Source organism: Passer domesticus, chromosome Z (assembly GCF_036417665.1).
Source record: "Passer domesticus isolate bPasDom1 chromosome Z, bPasDom1.hap1, whole genome shotgun sequence".
In the NCBI taxonomy this organism is placed as follows: Eukaryota; Metazoa; Chordata; class Aves; order Passeriformes; family Passeridae; genus Passer; species Passer domesticus.
The window spans coordinates 81,994,270-82,012,490 of NC_087512.1; the positions used below are offsets into that span (position 1 = coordinate 81,994,270).

The window sequence follows — 18,221 nt, forward strand, 5'->3', positions numbered from 1 at the left end:
AGTCCAGAACACCATTTCCGAGAATTGGAACTAAAACAACACTTATCACTCTTTAATACTGTTCCCTCTTCTCTCCCATCTTTCAAATTACAGTCTGACTCAGTACTCAGAAATCCTTTCACCATTCTTCAAATTAACCAAATGCTGTGCTTCCTGGTTCTCTGAGAGTATTCCAGTACTTAATAGCCATACAATTAACCTTGGAAGTATGTGTTTTTACGCAGACAGAAAAGCAAAGCATTACTGAACCAAATTCAACTGCACTAATGTGCTTCTATTATTTAAGTCACTTAAGTGATTGACTTAACAAATAAAGGAGTCACACGGCAAGAAAGCTGCTCTTCAAAGTTGTACAAAAGATTATAGTCAAATGCCCTCATGAAGCACCACACTCAGTGAATAGAGTTCCAGCTAGGTCCCGCTTTTAAGCTATTTTCTAGGCAAGGATGGGTACAGTCATACATAATAAACCCCACAGTACCTCTTGACCCGAAACTGCAACATACTCTGCAGAAGGGTTCTTAATCTGTTTACGAATATCCGGCAGATGCAAGTGGATTTTAGAAAGCACATCCTGGATCTCCTCCTTTTTCTTTCGGATGGCAGGGAAGTCCGTCAGGTCCTTGAACAACTGGGTTTTATCTCCAGTCCTATCCGTAAGAAATGCAAGAAATAAAGGTAAAAGGAGAGAGACAGACCTCAGTTCTACCAGCTGCATCCTTATGTTGTTATTTTTATTTGCTGGAACGTGAGCCTGATTCCCCTCTGAGTACAGATTTTGAGGTGCTGGGTCCTAGCACAGCCCCTGTGCTGAAAGCTGCTGTGCTCACGACAGGAGCAGAAAGGCACTTTGTATACAGAGCACCCCAACTGCTGGCAACACCTGCACTGCAGTTAAAGGTGAAACTCGGGAGATTTCTGCATGCCATGAACACAGATTTTCAACACATTTAGAATCTGGCCAAATTTGGGCACTTTTTTGTAAGGATTGCATGGAAAAATCCCCCCCTCAAGGCCCTCGTCGAAGCAGAATGCCATCAGTACTTTCCCACAGCAGCTTCCTTCTTTTGTCCAGAAAAGATTACCCAGAATACTTGTAAGCACATGCAAAACAATGCCCTTTTCTAATTTCAGTGCCAGAAAAAATGACAGAACTGTTTTGGCAGCAGTAGCTCAGGTCAGGATTGAAACCTGAAACAAGCAATGCCATGGTTAAAACTGGGAAGCTGAACTAGCAATTAAAAATACAGCTGTCAACAAAAATAACAAAAAATTTAACTTACCCTAGTAACTACCAGGCAAACAATAAAAAAGTACTGTGATCAGCCCTAAGTTAATTGCAATATAACTTTGCATTTTAGAGCCAATACAGAACTCTGCAAGTTAATTATATAATTACCTTGAAAACTAAAATGTGGAGAGCAAGTAATTAGCCAGCTGAAAGTATTACAACATGGAAGTAATAAAAAAATCTAATATTCTACTTACTCCACTGCCCCTTGGCCTGCAAATGGAGCTGCAGCTGGAGCCAGTGGCAAGGCAGGTAGCACAGAGCTGAGCTTTGGCTGTGCACTCCTTCCTCGTTGGGATTACATAAGTGACAGTGAGGATGCCATTTTAAAGTACAATACTAATTTTTAGAAACGATTTCGTGCTAATTGGACTAGTTTCCATGGGAATGCAAGGCAAAAAATAAAAAGATCCCTAGTAGCCAGCAGCTGATTTTGAAGACTGTCACTGCTATGTGATGCCTACAAAAAATTGTAACGTTGACAGGTTCAAAAACACAAATCCCAAAATCTCTATCACCCTGCTAAAAAAACCCAAAACCTGGAGAAAGGGATGCTTTTCAGAACAATTACGGGATTTTATCCACACCTCATAACAAAAATAACATGTGATGCAGTCTGTGCACAAGTGTGTGTGTGCATGGAAGGATGTGGGCAGAAGCCAAGATTTTGATGAAAGAAATGTTTCTGAGTAAAAAATAATACCACCACATACATTTGAGATATATAAAGGCCAGAAAGTAAGTTGGATTAATCATTCTGAATAAATGTAAATACAGTATACCCATTCTACAGATCATTTATATCTTGTATACTATTCTAGCCATTGTTAGTACAGTGACAGAAGAAAACACCCCATGTTTTGAAACTACCTACACTAAATCTGGTATAATTTAGATTGGTATAATTTAGATACAGTCTGTTTTGGCACAAACTGTCACAACTATAATTGGCCACCAGGCATCAGCAGAAATCTCATAATCCCACCTTGCCAATGGGCAGAGGAAATCCTTCTGCCTCTCTCAACTTCTATATTTATACACCTCAGGTCCACCTCTAAATCAGAAGCAAATAAAATAAAGTTCTAGGCTTCGATTCTTAGATTTATTTTCAATCTGAGTTTGGAAAAGATAAAAAATGTTTTATAAATAAAGTGGATTTTTGGTTTTTTTAGTCTGTTCTGAATGTAAAAGTTAAGACAATGCTGCCTCCATATAACAACAACACACTAAACTTTCTGCCACAACTTCAGCAAAGAATCCAGGGATAACAGTGGAGAGGAGAGCAGTGCTTCAGAACAAACAGCACACAGCAAATTATTTAGAGATATTCTCCAATATAATTTGTATTAATTCCAACCTAGTATCTTCTTCCTCTGTCTTTTTTTCTTCAGGTACCAACAGTGGACAGAATTAAGACAAAAAAGGGCAGACAGCTTTGATGAATTCTCCCAAAAATAGTGGAAAGCATACTGCTGACAGCAGAGCTGCCCCTCTGGTGAAGGTCAAGTCCCTCTTCAAAAGGAATAGCTTCTCTTAAAAAAAAATTAATTAGAAAGCTGTTAAACCAATTAGCATAATGCAAAACATATTTTCCTGTAAATTCATCATCCAAACAGGTGAGAAACTTTCAAAAGTCATTCAGCCTGAGGCAGACACCCAGTAGGCAAAATACTGTCTCACCTAGTTTAACTTTTAAAAAGAAATGTTAGCCATAGGTAACAACAACCTCTGCTTTAACTAGAAGGAATTGTACCTCATAAATATGAAATAAAAATATAAAACTGAGGTGCATTAAACCAAGAGGCATAATTTGCATAACTGACCACATTTAATCAGAAGGGCTATGAGGCACAGAAGAATCATGTGTTTTCTCTACTTACTTGGCTGCTTCCTCATTAAGGATCTTTAAATACAGTTTCACTGGAGAGAGAAGGTCTGGGATTTCCAGCAGTGCATTTTTTAGCAGAGGAGATCTCACATGGGATTGTATGACTGGGACAAAAGCTTGAATTTCCACGTCCAGACGAGACAGGGTGCTGACTATCAAGAAGAACTCCTGGGTAGAGCACTGAGAAAAGAAGGAATATTTGAATCACTACAATCCATTACATTTTCACTAAGAGGTTCCTCTGCTTTTTCAAAATGTGACACCATGCAAATGAAATGTATGGTCAGTAACAGAGCTGCACCTTCTTGCCCCACTAAATTAGGGGGTTAATTAACCACACCAGTTGTCCCAACACTTGTCCTCAGGATTCTGTCAAGAGCTGATCTCCAGTGCTCCTGTTGCTGGGGGCAATGTGAACACAAAAGATGTGCAGGAAAAGGGGCAATAAGGTGCAAGCAGCAAAAAAAGGAGGTTGGGTGATGTCAGGAGCACCACACCTTGTCCACATGGCCCTGAGCATGGCAGGGCAGGGCTTGAAAGGCAAGGGCAGGCACAGACAGGGAGAGACTGGGAACAGAAACACAGGGAGGAGAAGAAAAAGCACAGAGAAAGGGAAACCCAGCACCCTGCTTGCAGCTATTGACAGCCTGGGCTCTGCCAGCCCTGCCTGGGGGGACAGGGGACACAGCAGCCCACTCCTCATCCTCTCCCCAGCACAAGGGAAGGTTCTCCCACCTCGCCCAGGCACCCACCCAGGGCATCCTCTGCCTCCCTGCTCTCCAGAAGGGAACATGCCACCCTGGGCCAAGCACACTCAGCCCTGCCAGAGCCTGCTTTGTGGCACTGCCAGGGCAGGAGCACGCTGCCTCCTTACAGCAGCTCCTCACCTAGAGCACCAGCTCCACAGGAGACCCTCCTCTCCCCTCCTGAGCCACCTGTGCTCCTGCAGCTTCTGAAATTCTCAGTCAACAAACAATGCTGAAAGAAAACCAGTTTATTTTCCTCACCTGAGGATGCAAGGAAGGCAGTAGGATATATAATATTCTTTGTCTGCTACATCCTTCTGTTCCAACTACTCTTTTCTCTTCTACCACAGCAATCTAGATTCTAATTACTGGACAGGACTGTATGGTGACCAGCACAACACTGCTCACAGAAGAGGCAGAGAATCACTATTTCATAGAACACATCTACATTTTTATTTTGTCATCCTTTGTCTTTTCATTCCTCCCCAAAAGTAAATTTTTCTTTTTTCCTTCCCACACTCCAATGAAACAATTAAGGCAATTCTCTCACCTATTACACTGCAGCTATTCCCAAGGAATGTCTGTACCCAAATGCAGAATCAAGTATTAGCCAAAATGCAATTTAACCACAGTTAGGAATTCAGGAGGGCCACAGACACTGCACCCTGAATGTTCCTGGAAAACCTAAGCTCATCTATTTTACAGAACCACAGAGTTCTGTGGGACAGAACCTATTAGGAGTTTTCTGTGTTATTTTCTTTTTGCCTGCTCTCAGTCCTATACATTCCAAGATACTGTGTGTTTACCACTAACCCATAATGCAACAATGATCATCATGTACAAGTGTTACCAGACAGCACAATTTTCCTTTCCATTGAATTAATCCAAATATCTCCAGTTCTATTCCTTTGTATTACACTAACTGCACTGTTTCTTTACTGTTAACACCCTTCAAATAACTCTAAGCCTTCTGCTCTCCTTTAATCATGAATTTAACAAAAAAAAAAAAAAGGGTCTTTTAGTCTTGCCTCTGAAACAATCTATTATTCTGCCTCATGAAAACTTTGGGTTTCCTCTGCACTGGCTGCAATTTATCATCATCTTTCTGATAATCTGGAGCTTACTGCTTCTATCTTACACCAAAATCAAACAAAACAATAAAGGAGTAAATATGTCAACAGTGTTTGAAGTCAAAGCACAGAGGAAAGGCCAGAAAATGCAAACAAATGATAAATCCCAGCTTGGACTCCTAGCCAAATAAACCACTTTCTGACTGACTGCATCACCACCACCATCCACACCCCTGAGGATGAGGGATAAAATCCTGCCAGGCTTCTGCAGGAGGGCCCTGGGGGCAGCAGGGTGATCCACAGCACGGGAGAATGAGCCAATGTGCACGCCCAGAAATGCACCAGCTCCTCTGGGGACTTCATCAGAGTGAGAGCTTCAACTGTGCTTTATCTAGAGAAGGAAATGAAGGGCCCTGACCAGTGCACCACCTGCAGGGGTGTGGGAAGGGAGGTGATGGTGGGTGCAGGTGGGAACACCTGGCTGAGGTGTTTGCAAGGCGAGGCTGCTGAAGCTCAGGCTGCTCTAAGAGGACACAGCTGCATTTCAGGGCACCCAAAACAGCCCCTGCAGTTATGAGGTCTGCCAGAAGATGGTTAATAAACATTCTTAAGTTCCTCACAGCGACTCTGATGGCCCACAGGACACTGTAAGAGTCATCTAATGAGTTAAAACCCGTTTGGTTCTGTGAATACAGACCTTTGGAGAAAGGGAAATTCACCCTGTTTTACTGCAAACAGCCTTGTTGAAGAGTGTCCCCAAGAATGGGGTGAGCATAGCTCTTCTGTGCTTATTCCCTGTTCCTGTTCCCCCCTGCTCCATGCCAGTAACACTGCAGGACTTTGCATGTAAAATTTAATGCCTCCCCTGCAGAAATAATCCACTGAGCAAACAGATAACTTGGAACAGACTCATCCAAATAACTCTGAAAATCTGGGCTCCATTACAGTGGGACTGATTCCATTCAAATCCTAGGTAACCTCACACAGATACATACTGTGTTATAAATTAGAAGCTCTTAAAATACAGTGAAAATTGTTTACATAAAGCAGGATTAGCAGTCTTGCATTCACAGAAGATTCCCACAAGCTGATCCAATGCTATTTTTGAAGCCTACTTTTGAGAGGACAGCAATGATAGCCATAACTTCTCTGCACTGGAGAAATAACCTCAGAGCTGACAGTGATGCCAAACAATAGTTTCAACCAGCAGTTTATCAAACTGCTCTGAAAATGGATGCAGGAAAGATCACAGAGATCTGACACCCTCTCAGCAACACTGACAGCAATCCAGCCCTGTTTGCATTACTGAAATTGTTTCCAACACAGACCCACAGCCAGCAGCCACTAACCACTTTTAACTCCAAGCTGAAAGTGTTTCAAATTTAAAAAAAAATATGGGTGTCTAAATGCAATATACATTTATCACTCATTTCAAATTGTAATTCCTACTTTTTGTCTCTTTAGCATAGGGAGCAGACTTTGGTTTGGGAGAAATGAGGTATTTAAGATTATTAGGTCCCCTTGTTATGACTTTATATTAATCAGCTTAACAGGGAGCAGTTTGCTCAAATCACCATTTAGCATTGCAAACCTAAAAATATCTGTAATGCAGACTCTTTCCAAGATTAAAAGTGTAGTATAAACAAGATGTGCATGATATTACCATAGCAGGAAAAAAAAAGGTAAAAATTCAAGGTATATGTAAACTGAAGTCAAAGGATTATCATATTGGGAAAGTGTATCTAAAATGTATTTACTAACAGTATACAAATAGTAACTAATTTCTTGGGCACATGTAACAGGTATTCATTTCACACAAGAAAAAGCAAACCAAAAACCAAAACCATAACATTTTTCTCTGAATCTTCTGAAACTCAGCCCTTCTTCAGTGAAATACCAAATGTACCTGCCAGGGAAGGGTGTATTTTCAGCACCACTGAAATTTTAACACTTGGCACCCAGCTGAGCTGCACCCTCGTCCTCTGAGGAGGTGTCCCAGAAACAGTGAAATACTCACTGAAAAGACAATTTATTGGTCCCTTATCAGAAGAAGCTAACTTCTTCCCACCTTGCTCAGCCCTGAAGATGCTGTCATTATGCAGAGGAAGAAGTTGACAGTGACCAGACAGAATCCTACGTTTGAATGGAATTTATGCATCATGTGTGAGATGTATGACTATGAAACAGGCTATTGCTTTTAAGGGTTAATCCCCTGTTAATGTGTGTCCTTTTTTGGGCTTATTTTGCCCAGAGAGAGGTACCCGGACTGTCTCTAATTCTTTGTTGTTATTGTCTTGCATTGTCCTGAATCCAAATTGCTCAAATTTTTATTACTCTAATTATATTACTATTTTTATAACCATTTTATTACTATTAAACTTTTAAAATTTTAAAACCAAGTGACTGGTGCTTTTCACAGAGGGGAAACACATTTAGACCATGCTCCTTGAGTTTTAAACTCAGCTCATTTTGGAAGTAAATTAAGCTGCACAGCAAACCTGTGCGGGGATGCTGGGACAGCCAGAGCTGAGACACTCCAGTAAATGAAACAAATCCCAAAACAGTGACAAGGCAAGCTCCCCGGGGAGGCTGTGGGCACACAGGCAGCACCTGCCTGCTCCACTCTGCTCGGTGAGCAGCCAGGCAGGGGCAGGACTCCTGCAGAACCTGAACAGGTTTCCCCACCTGCTCCCAAGGAACTGAGAATGAGAGAGAGCCTGGGGCAGGACACACTGAAGGGATGCTTCACTATAAGTGATGTTAAGGTTTGATTATTGCTCTCCCTCCTCAGGTAAACAGCTCCCCTTTAATCTGTTTTGTTACATCTAATGGCCAATTGTTATGATAATTCAGTCGGTGACTGTGCTTTAGTCAAAAAGTAATATTTATTGAGCAAAGGGTACAAATAAGATAAACACTTATGGGTTGAGCCTGTGTAAATATTTATCCTCTGAAGCACACTGAAAACACAGGCATGAAAACAGCAAGAAACATCAGGCTGGCCCTGTAGGACACATTTGTAAAAGTGCAAATGGCATGTTTACTCTGCACTGGTTGTAAAACCTGCTCAAACATCGGTCACTGACCCTCTTTTGCCATACTGAGCAGTCTCCACTGTAACTGAGGCAAAAAAAGGAGGGTCCTGCCATTTCCCACTGATGCCAGAAGGAAATGCCCGTGGTGCAAATTGTGCTGGGGGATTTGGTGATTCTCCTCCGAGCACCACCTCTGCCACCGAGGTGATTCTGACCAGCTCCAGGCACTGCTGAGACAAAACTCAATAAAATTCCTGTCTCTCAGACTCCTTTGCAGCCAGCTTCTGAGTGCTGCCCAGAAGTGTTCCCCCATTCCATGTGCAGCCACCCTTCCTCTCCCAGAGAGGAGTGAGGCCCCTCTGCACTGGAGAGCATCTCTGCATGGCGAGGTGTCAGTGCTGCACCTGCACAAACTGAGAGCAGCTCCTCTCTCCATGGCAACTGCAGTACTGCTCTTGCCTCCCTCAGTCCTTTTCCAGGCTGGGGCAGAATCACAGCTGAACTGTGACCCCCAAGGTAACACCTAATTCCCACTGAAAACACTGCTCTAGTTCCAGAGTGGTTGTACCTGGGGTAAATCACACACAGGTCTTGGTGGTTTGAGGCAATGGGAACTTGTGAAGGGCCAGGTTAGCAATTCCCAGCTTGAATTATGCTATCAGATAAGACTTATTAGCAGGCTTTCAAAAACAAAACCAAAACAAAACGAAACAAACAAAAAAAAAAAAAAGGGAATAACTCAAACCAGGAAAACAGACAGTGATGTTCTTGACCACAAGAGCTCCCATCAGGATGCTTTGCCTTGCAGACCATTGTTCTGCCTTCATTTCCTTCTGTCTTCTCCAGAGGTTACTGGTGCACAGGCCTTTGCACAATGCAATTCCTGCAGTGGCTGACCTGAATGTAAAAAACATTCCAAAGAATGTCTGAAATGACTGAGACACCCCAGCCATCTCTGCTCACTTCAGAGACTCCTTGTAGAGCACACCTCCTCCAGTAATGACTCCACTGAAGTATAAAGGGCCTGGAGGATGAAATGCCTGTCACATTCACCTATTTTTCCTGCAGCTGACACTGAACTAACAAGCACATTCCTTCAGTGAAGCCATCAAAGCTCCACTCTGAGTCTTGGATCCCTAAATGGAATGAAATGGCACTGAACCTAATTTTGAGCATGTGGGAGATGGACATCTGGAATTAACAGAGCTGGAAAGGGTTCTGTAGTGGGAACTGAAATGGCAGCATTCACTGGGGGGGGAAACACAAAAAAATCCAAGCAACCCAGTTACTCCATGCTCTTGAATACATATCTGCCTTGCTGGGACCTCTCTTCAGGCTCCATACTCACCAGCTGAGCTTCAGAATCAGCTTCCCAGAGTTTGCTTTTGATTCTTTACTGGAAACACACCCTGTCTCTCAGGGACACTGCCATCTCCTCAAAGTCCTACAGGTCTTCAGGGATTACTCAGTGCTTCAGGTGCTCCCCAGAGTGCTCAGCACAACCCAGGCTTCACCAGGGGAAGAAAATCCATCACATCAGAAGTGTGTGCTTAGAGCTTTCCCCCCTCATTTACCCTTTCTAGGGAGTCTGCTGCAGCATTTCTCCCCTCCTGCAGCTTCTTTCCAGTATCTGACTCACTAAACACATCCTCGTGCTGCAGTGGCTGTTGTTCAGACAATCTGCATTGTCACCTCATCCCAAAAACCACATGAAAATCCAGGGTCTCTGCATGGCTCCACCTAAAAGTGAGCTAAAGCTGAGAAAGGCAAGCAGCTCTACAGCAGGGAGGGACATCTGAAGAAATAGTACATACAGAAAATAAAGCAAAACCAAACAAACCAAAGCAAAACCCCACAGGGCAGCAGCAGAGCAGTTCCAGGACATTGTGAAATGCAGATATATTCCTAGAAAAAGGACTGGGTATGAAACCTGAAATTAGTTAAACCATTAAAAAATGAATTATCTAATTCCTGGGCAGTTGTTTGGACAAAGAAACCCAACAATTTCATTATGTGAATGTGGTATACATCAGAGGATGGGCAAAGTGGTGCACACTCCCTCTTTTCACAACCTTCCTTATGGCTGGACCTCTGTAACCATTCCCTGAAACACACCAGCCCTTCCAAGAGCCAAGCACTGCAAGGCTTGAAAAATTGTATAAAAACTGAGTCTCAGATTTTCAGACACAGGAAAACATTATGCTGTACCATCCAAAAAATTTCAACTTTGCTCTCATTCTACCCACCTATTCCTTTATTGAAAAAAAAAACCTGTCAAAACCTCTAAGTAGAGCAGTGAAATAAAAGAACATTGAGTACTCCACAGGTGCCATTGGCATATTAATCTGCCTCAACTAAGAACTGTCAGTGTCTCATCTCTCATAAGTGATTCTTATTAAAATGTGGACCTGAGGTCCAAGATGGGGAGTTTATAAGCAAACCAACATCCCTTTGCAAACAGCTAGCAGCAGCCAAGTGGTTCCACTTGCACGTGTGAGTTTAGACAAGCACAGGGAATGCAAAGCCTTGGTTTAAAGGCAAACAAGAATTCGGGGCAGAAGGGTCTGTTGCACCATCCCTCCTCCCTGAATCCAGACACTCAATCATGAGTGCTGCACATGTTTGCCTGTTACCACTAGCAGTCCAAAGCATGTGCTTCAGAACCCTACCCAGACACTTCTTCTATCAGCACATCACTGATCACAAACCCAGATTTCACCACATCTGATTTCTATAAACCCAAGTCCCCTTAACATGTCAGCCTCAGTCCTGCTAAGCAGAAAACATTTTTAAACAAACATGCAAACCCAAAGGAAGTACACCCAGACAGAACGATGCTGTTCAGAAAACAATGAATTAGTGTAATGATGGGTGTACCTTCTTGTGGAAGACACTGCAGAGGCCTCTCTCCAAATCTGGCAGCTTACAAAGAAGATTTTGAATCTGACCAAACACGCTGGATTCTGACAGCAGAATTTCAGACACAGCATCAAGCCGGGCATTTATGTCACTGCAAAAGAAGAAAATCAATAATTAAAACTTGTGTTTCTCTGAGGGGAAGGGGGAGGCAGTGCACTTCTACCTGTGGTTTGTTTCGGGTTGATTTGTTTTAGTCTTTGACTAATGCCACATCCTCACGAGTAGCAGAAGAGCTGAGGAATGCAGAGAATCTTGGGATTTTAATCCAAGAAGCCAGATCCTGGCCATGAGCTCATTCTGCCCTGTCTGTGCTCACAGAACAGGGCAGAATTCAGTGCCCAATTCTGCATGTGCTCCTGGTGGTAGTAACACTGAACCCTGAGCATTCCACCCCACCTGTACAGACAAGTGCCTGCAGGATGAGCAGAGGGTTTGGAGCTCACACTGCACCCCACGTGCTTTATCCAATTCTCCAATTTTTATCTTCACCCCAGCAGGCTGTAGACACCCCTCACCATTCTGCCCCCCTGTCTGACCCTGACCAGCAACTAGTAATTACCTGGATCAGCACTGCAATGGTTTTTCTGCCTTTTTTTTTTTTTTTTTTTTTTTTTTTTTTTGCTAAAACCTGTAACAATTATCTCCCTATTTCAGGACTGAAGTCAAGGAAACATTCTCCTGAAATGAGGAAACACTTGTTTAACGAGAGGAGGTGATTCCATAGCTCTTGGCAGGTTCCTTACAATCATTTCTTTAAAAGCAAAGGGCTGCAGAAATGGACAACTACCACCAAGTTCCACTCAAGTTTTTAAAGAGTCTTCTCTGTATACTTCCAACATACCCATGGGCTGGCTGAAGATTGCAGAAATAACCCAATTTCTGCTTCCTGTGTGACCACATTGCCTTCCTGATGCCTTCTAGGGAAGTACTGAGACTGAGGGTCAGTGGGTGTACCCAAAGCCCATCCACCCAGGCAGCCCAAGGAGAAATCAGTCCTTTGATGCACACACTCCCCATCCCAGACAAGTGTGTGCACAAGCAGCCCAGCCCACGTTCACAGGGACCAGCAAGATGCTCAGAGCTCAGCCAGCACAGAGGGATGGCAAGTAAGGATGCAATCCAAAGTTAAGATTTTTGGAAGGTTGCCTGCCTCGCCCGTGGCTTTTACTGCAGAGGTTTCAGGCCAGTAGCCAGTGTGGCTGCTCATAAATAGTGTCCATGAGGAAATCAAAGAAGTTAGGCACCTCCAGAGGCTGCAGACATTACAACAGTCCAGCAGTCAGAGGCCTCTGGCCCTGAAGACAGCTGAATCTAAGAGTCCTTGAAATTTTATTGCACTTCATGTGAAAGGGGAAATCACGCCTGGGTGTGCTCTCAGCTAAACACAAATTAACAGCTTTCACGTGCCAGGATTGTTTCAGTGTCATACTGATTCAAGCCAGACAAAACTCCAGCTCCTCACCTGCCACAGAGCAGCCCTGCAGGTCACAACAACACCTGACCCGCTGCTCCAGCAATGCCAACACACACATTTTTTAAATCTCCCCCATTCCAGGCGCCTTGGAAGCAGCTCCCACCGGCAGCAGGGTCACAGGCAGGAACCTGAGCTGGGCTGACATCAGTGGCAGAGCCACAGAACACCCCCAGCACACAATGCCACCAAACTGCTGCAGTGACGTCCTGAGGGGTCGGTGCCACCACCCACAACCCCATTTTCATGGAGAATTACTGACTACAGGAAACCCTGCAACACTTCTCCTCCACATGAGGGAGTACTGAACTGTGAAATTATACACTTATGTACCTTACAGAATACAAACCCCTTCATTTGTCATTATTAAAAAGCACTGTAAGCAAGCAGAACTCTTGTTAGTTAATTTAAACAGCACTATGACTATGTGGCCAACTGGAAACTGGCAGTAATATGTAAAATAGATGCAGATACTTCAAAAACTCCTCCCTCCAAAGCTTAATCTGCACTTTAATCATCCTCACATATGGCTGTGTTAGTGGAGCTCCAGTAATCTAAAACTAAGCATCCATACAGTTTTTCTGCTTTAATCCCACCAATAAGAAAGGATCAGGAAAATGGCATTCAGTATCAAGTGACCCATTTTTTTTCCACCTGTAAAGAAAACCTAGTGGGATTCCTATTTCAAAATTCAGAAAGTACAGCTAAGAACTGTCTAAAACACCATATACCCATCAGGAAGGAAGGACTGGGATGAGATACCATAAAAACAGATTATGGATTTCAAAGGATGCTTTCAAACATCAAATATTTAGATATTTAATATACAAATATTTAAATTAACAAATATTTTATTGAGTGCCAGTGTATAAATATATGTATTGCCCTGATGAGGTGCTAAGCCATCTCAGAAGGAATTTGCTCTGCACTGCACAGTTTGGGGCTGCCAGTCTCTGCATGGTCTGGAAAAGAATTCCACCACCAGAAAACCTGGATCTAACATTATTCAAAGAGACCCAGCAGCCAGCTAAACTGGCTACTACTTCATGCTGCATTTAGGTGCAATATTAGCCTGTTCCTTCTCATCTGTATAAACCATGTCAGCAATCTGAGCTTTATCCAATTTTCCAAGCAATCTTCTGTGGAATAATGTAACATAATTCAGTTGACTAAAAGCAATACTCTTACTTCTGCTATATCCTCCATCTCAGAATAGCATCATTAATACAATACTAAAATCACTTTTCAGTGTATTTAAACATAACAAAATCTAACTGCAGAATTGTTATTGCAGTCATTTAAAAGAACTACTTGAAGTGAAATAATGAGATACTCCTCTGCATTGTTCTGCTGCCAAATAGTGAACAATACAGAAAATTAGAAAATGCGAAGAAGATGTTTGAATCCTGAACTAAAAATTATTTTGACAAAGCAGAAGGCTGCAGACACGAAAGCACTGCACTGAATTAACATCTGAGCAGCCTAAACTGGTTGCTGGTGTGGTAACAGAGATCTGCTGGTCTCTCCTGCAGCAAAACAAACCTGACATTTTTAGATGTGATAATATATCTTTACATTTAAAGCAGAGTGAAATTGATAATGTAGCTGCTATGTAAGAGCTAATGACATTTTCATTTATGTAAATTATTATTTAAATACAAGGTAAATAAATATAAATTTGTCAGAAATCTCTTAACCTATGCTAAATGCACACAGTATGAATTCATTCATCATGCTAAGGACATAACTCAAAGAACAGGGCATACAATTAAGATTATTTTATTAAATCCATTCTAGGACAACAGTGATGTGCAGAACTGTCAGTCACAGGAATTCAACGCCTTAAAAAAACACAATTAAGAATATGAAACAACAAACACTGCTTTTCATGGACTGTGGTATCTAAATCAAAGCCTAACAGCCTCCTAACTGCAGCACTGCAAAGAATGAAAATGTATCATTTAAGTTACTCACTTATGTATTATGGGGCTTTTTCTGACCTTCCCTCAGACCAGGGCTGACAAACAAAGACTTTGGATGAGCTGATTAAGGCAAAGGCCTTGTTAAATGGCACAGAGTGTCCCCCTGCTTGAGACCACTCCTTTGATGACAGGCAATTAACGCCACCAAAGCCCTGGTGGAATTACCAGTGTGCAGCCCACAAACTCAGCACCAGCAGACAAAGCCCTGGGGGCCAGGGGGGTGAAGTCCCCAGCACCCAGAGGCAGGGGCTGCAGAGCCAGCCAAGGCTGCAGAGGCTGGAGCAGGGGCAGGGATGCCCTTTTCCAGGACACACATCCGTGCTGTGCCTGCTGAGACCTCCAGAGCACAGCAGCAGGGCCAGGCAGCAGCAGGGTCAGCACCAGTGGACAGCCCTGGGGCTTCTGCAGACAGCTCTGCACAGCCTGCCTCCCCTACCTGCTCTGCACAGACAGCCAGGAGCTCCTCTGCAGGGCAGGGCATGCCAGCAGGGAGAGGTCCCTGCAGGCAGGTGTGGCACCCCTGGGCTCAGATACCCCAAACACTGCCCTCAGGGGTTAATTGCTTCATTTAGAGGCAATACCAGTGCACCTGGGATTAATTTCTGCAGTATCCAGAGACACCAAAGTGTGAAAAGTCAGAAAGCCATCAAAGTCTGAGAAGCCATTTGAAGCAGGTTGACGTCATTCAGAAGTTGAAGCTTATCCAATAGAAGACAGAAAATTAGTCTGACAAATTATATGTGAAGTTAAACTGTTAGAGGACACACTACAAAAAACTCACAAAAAACCACAACCCATGTGCAAAAAGAAAACAGTAAAATACTTCTCCAATAATCATGAGAACAGGCAGGTTGCTAGAGTGCCTACAGATCATCAAAGGGTCAAAGAACCCCCCCAGAATCTCACTGGAACTGGAGGCAGGAACATCAGTGACCCACCCCACTGTGCCTTTCCTCCTCAGCCCCCTGTCATCCCCCTCTGTCCACTCTGCTCAAACCCAATGCTGTGTGCTCACTCAGGACTCACAGACCAATTTCCCTGACAAGTGTGCAATGAAGATTACTAATGAAGATTACTAATTACTAATGAAGATTTGTGCCCTTCTGTGGACGCTCCATCCCTCCCTTCCCCACGAGCCCCTGCCCATCCTGGGTGCTCCCTTCCCCTCAAGGCTGGGATGCCACCCTTACCTCTGCCTTTTTGCCTAACTGCTGGCTGAGTAGACACTGGCTCAGTTATGGGATGAATTTGCTAAATTTTGGTGTGAGCGCTGGAATTTTATCCATTAGCACCAATGACATCGTACAAACAAGGGCAGTTATAAATAGTGCAGTGAAATTTAAGTGAAACCTAAAAAAATTAAGTATCCTTCTGAATCTGTTCACTTGTTTTTCAAGTAATTTACTCCCAAAACTCCTGATGTCTCATGGCTCTCCAGAGAAGTCCAACGGGAGAGGACAATCTCCCTGAATGGATCTCAAATACTGAGCAGCAGCACACAAGCATCCTAAACTTTGGCTTCACATCTGTTAAAAGAACGTCCAAAATATGCAAATGGCAATCAAACACTTTTGTTTATGTTCATACACAACGTATTCCAGCTATTTGTGCCTAAAAAGGGAACAATTAGCTACTTTAGCCAACATGAATGAACGCCTGATTGCTCCATTTATAAGGAATTAGACACAGCAAAGGGACCAAAACACAGCTAAGCAAAAATGAATCAATACATGTGATGATGCTGCAATCTTTTTCTTTCCCACAACAATTTTGAGATCTCAGGCATATGCTGTAACCTGCATTTGTGCATTTTATACTGGCACTGATTCTATAAAATTGTTATTCTTAGGAGGAAAATTTAGCCCTGCTGTAAGATCAGTGGATTTTTTTCACAAATAATTACTGGGGAAAATAAAAAAATCTTCTAATCCTGCTCTGGATGAAGATGCTATCAAACAGGAACCAGTCTACCTCCAAAATAAGATGGGACAAGGACATTTAGACAGTTTGCTTTGCTGCCCTGATATTTTTAATAAAAAGAACAAGGACAAAGTCAAACTTGAAAGACTTTCTTTTAGATTTATACTTTGTGTATAGAAATATAAATAAAGCAGCACTCAATGCATTCAAAGTGAGGAAATGTAGAACAAGACATTATTTTATATTACAAAAGACATGTCATTGCCAATCTCACTGTAAAGGGACCCTCCTCTTCCCAGTTCTATATATCCTCCAAGCATTAGTACACGTTGCATTAGTAATGCCAATTTACACTTCCTCTTCTTCAGGAGTAGATAAGGAACTGTCTGTAGTCCTGAACTGTGCAGTTCTGCAGTTGCTACACTGCCAGTCCTTCTGAGCTCCTGTGGACAAAGCATTATCAGACTAATGGTAATTATCAACACCATCCTACAAGGCTTTAATATTATAAAGGAACTGGAAGAAACAGGAGGCAAAGTATATTGGAATCACAGGGCAAAATGGAAATCCAGTCTTTGAGAGCTAATTAAAATTTTGGTTTCTCTGAAGCACAAGGCAAAGGTTGACATGTTTTGGCAACTGTCTAAACAGATACAATTTTCTCCCTTCTTGTGATTTAAACATCAGCTTTAACTAAAGAAAGATCAGGTTATCTTGGCTACAAATAAATGCAGGTACATCACATGTAACACCAAAAATCCAACAGAGACAAAAGAATATTAAAGAAATACAATCCAGGCACTTGTGGGTCACTCAGTCTGCTTAAACTACTTCAAACATGAAAACACCCCAACACCTGTAGAGAACATCCCAAAGAGAGAGGTTACTGTGCAAACTGGTATGTTCATATCTCACACCCTTCCAGTTTATCTCACACACATCCCTATGCTTTTAACATTTTGCATTAGATACTCTTTAAATTCCAAGGAGGCACTTTTGCACCAGAGGCCAACAGCAGCCAGGCTCTCCCCAGTTCCACAGCAAGGTCTCTGCCTCCTCCCTGGCACCAGGAACCACTTCTCCAGTTTGGAACTCCTTGTACAACTCCAGCCAACCCTGACAAGGCTGTGTGTTTGGTATATCCAGAAAACAGATTTCCTAGGAATTGTGCAAGAATCAACAGCTGAGCAAGGCACAGACAAAAATTAATGCCCAGCCAGGGAAAGGATGCAGTGTTTATTTATTTTTCTGTGTGTACTGCAGATGGGCACTCAGCACTCCTGACACCTGGGCAAGGGAAAGGCAAAGAAGGGTCTGGAAGGGCACTGAGTAACATGAATAGTACAGAGACAGGGAAGGACACATTCTGCAGAGGTCAGGTTTCAGACTGGTCATGTGCAGGGCAGTGCCCATACAGGACAACATCCAAAATAAACAACCAAACAAGAGATTAAAACCAGAGCCAGCTTCGCTCAGCCAGGCCCATGTGAACCTTATCCTTCTCATCCTCACGTAGATACTGAAGAAGCAGTGACTTCAACATCAACCTCAAGGATTCTGAAATCTATTTCCCATTAGGAAAGAAATTATTTGTAACTGCTGCACCGTGATAATTCACTTGTGGGGATTTTTGGAAGGAATTCGAGACGGGATCTTTGAATTGTTTATGATGATGTGGTTTATTTTTCTTATCTTTTACATGGGCAGGAAGGGTGAGTTCAGCTCACATCTTCACCACATGGCTTAGAAGGGCACAAGACCCTTAGTTACAAGACTTTTTAAGGATTTCTTGACCAATAAAACACTGCCAACAAGGATATTTATGCTTTTGACCCAATCCTTAAATATTTTGTCTTCTGGACATGCTACAGTGCAAGCTTTCATGCTACAGTGTGAGCT

At 42.8% G+C, this 18,221-nt stretch overlaps 1 protein-coding gene across 2 annotated transcripts in view; it reads right to left on the reverse strand.

Moving 5' to 3' along the window:
- MSH3 (mutS homolog 3) overlaps positions 1 to 18,221 on the reverse strand; it is a 109,970-nt gene that overhangs the window by 27,869 nt on the left and 63,880 nt on the right. For both annotated transcript variants that reach the window (XM_064405165.1, XM_064405164.1), the window contains exons 13-15: positions 10,908 to 11,040; positions 3,172 to 3,359; positions 482 to 650 (exon numbers count right to left, since the gene is read on the reverse strand). In XM_064405165.1, coding sequence (XP_064261235.1) covers positions 482 to 650; positions 3,172 to 3,359; positions 10,908 to 11,040 — 490 coding nt within the window. The remainder of the gene's footprint in view (positions 1 to 481; positions 651 to 3,171; positions 3,360 to 10,907; positions 11,041 to 18,221) is intronic.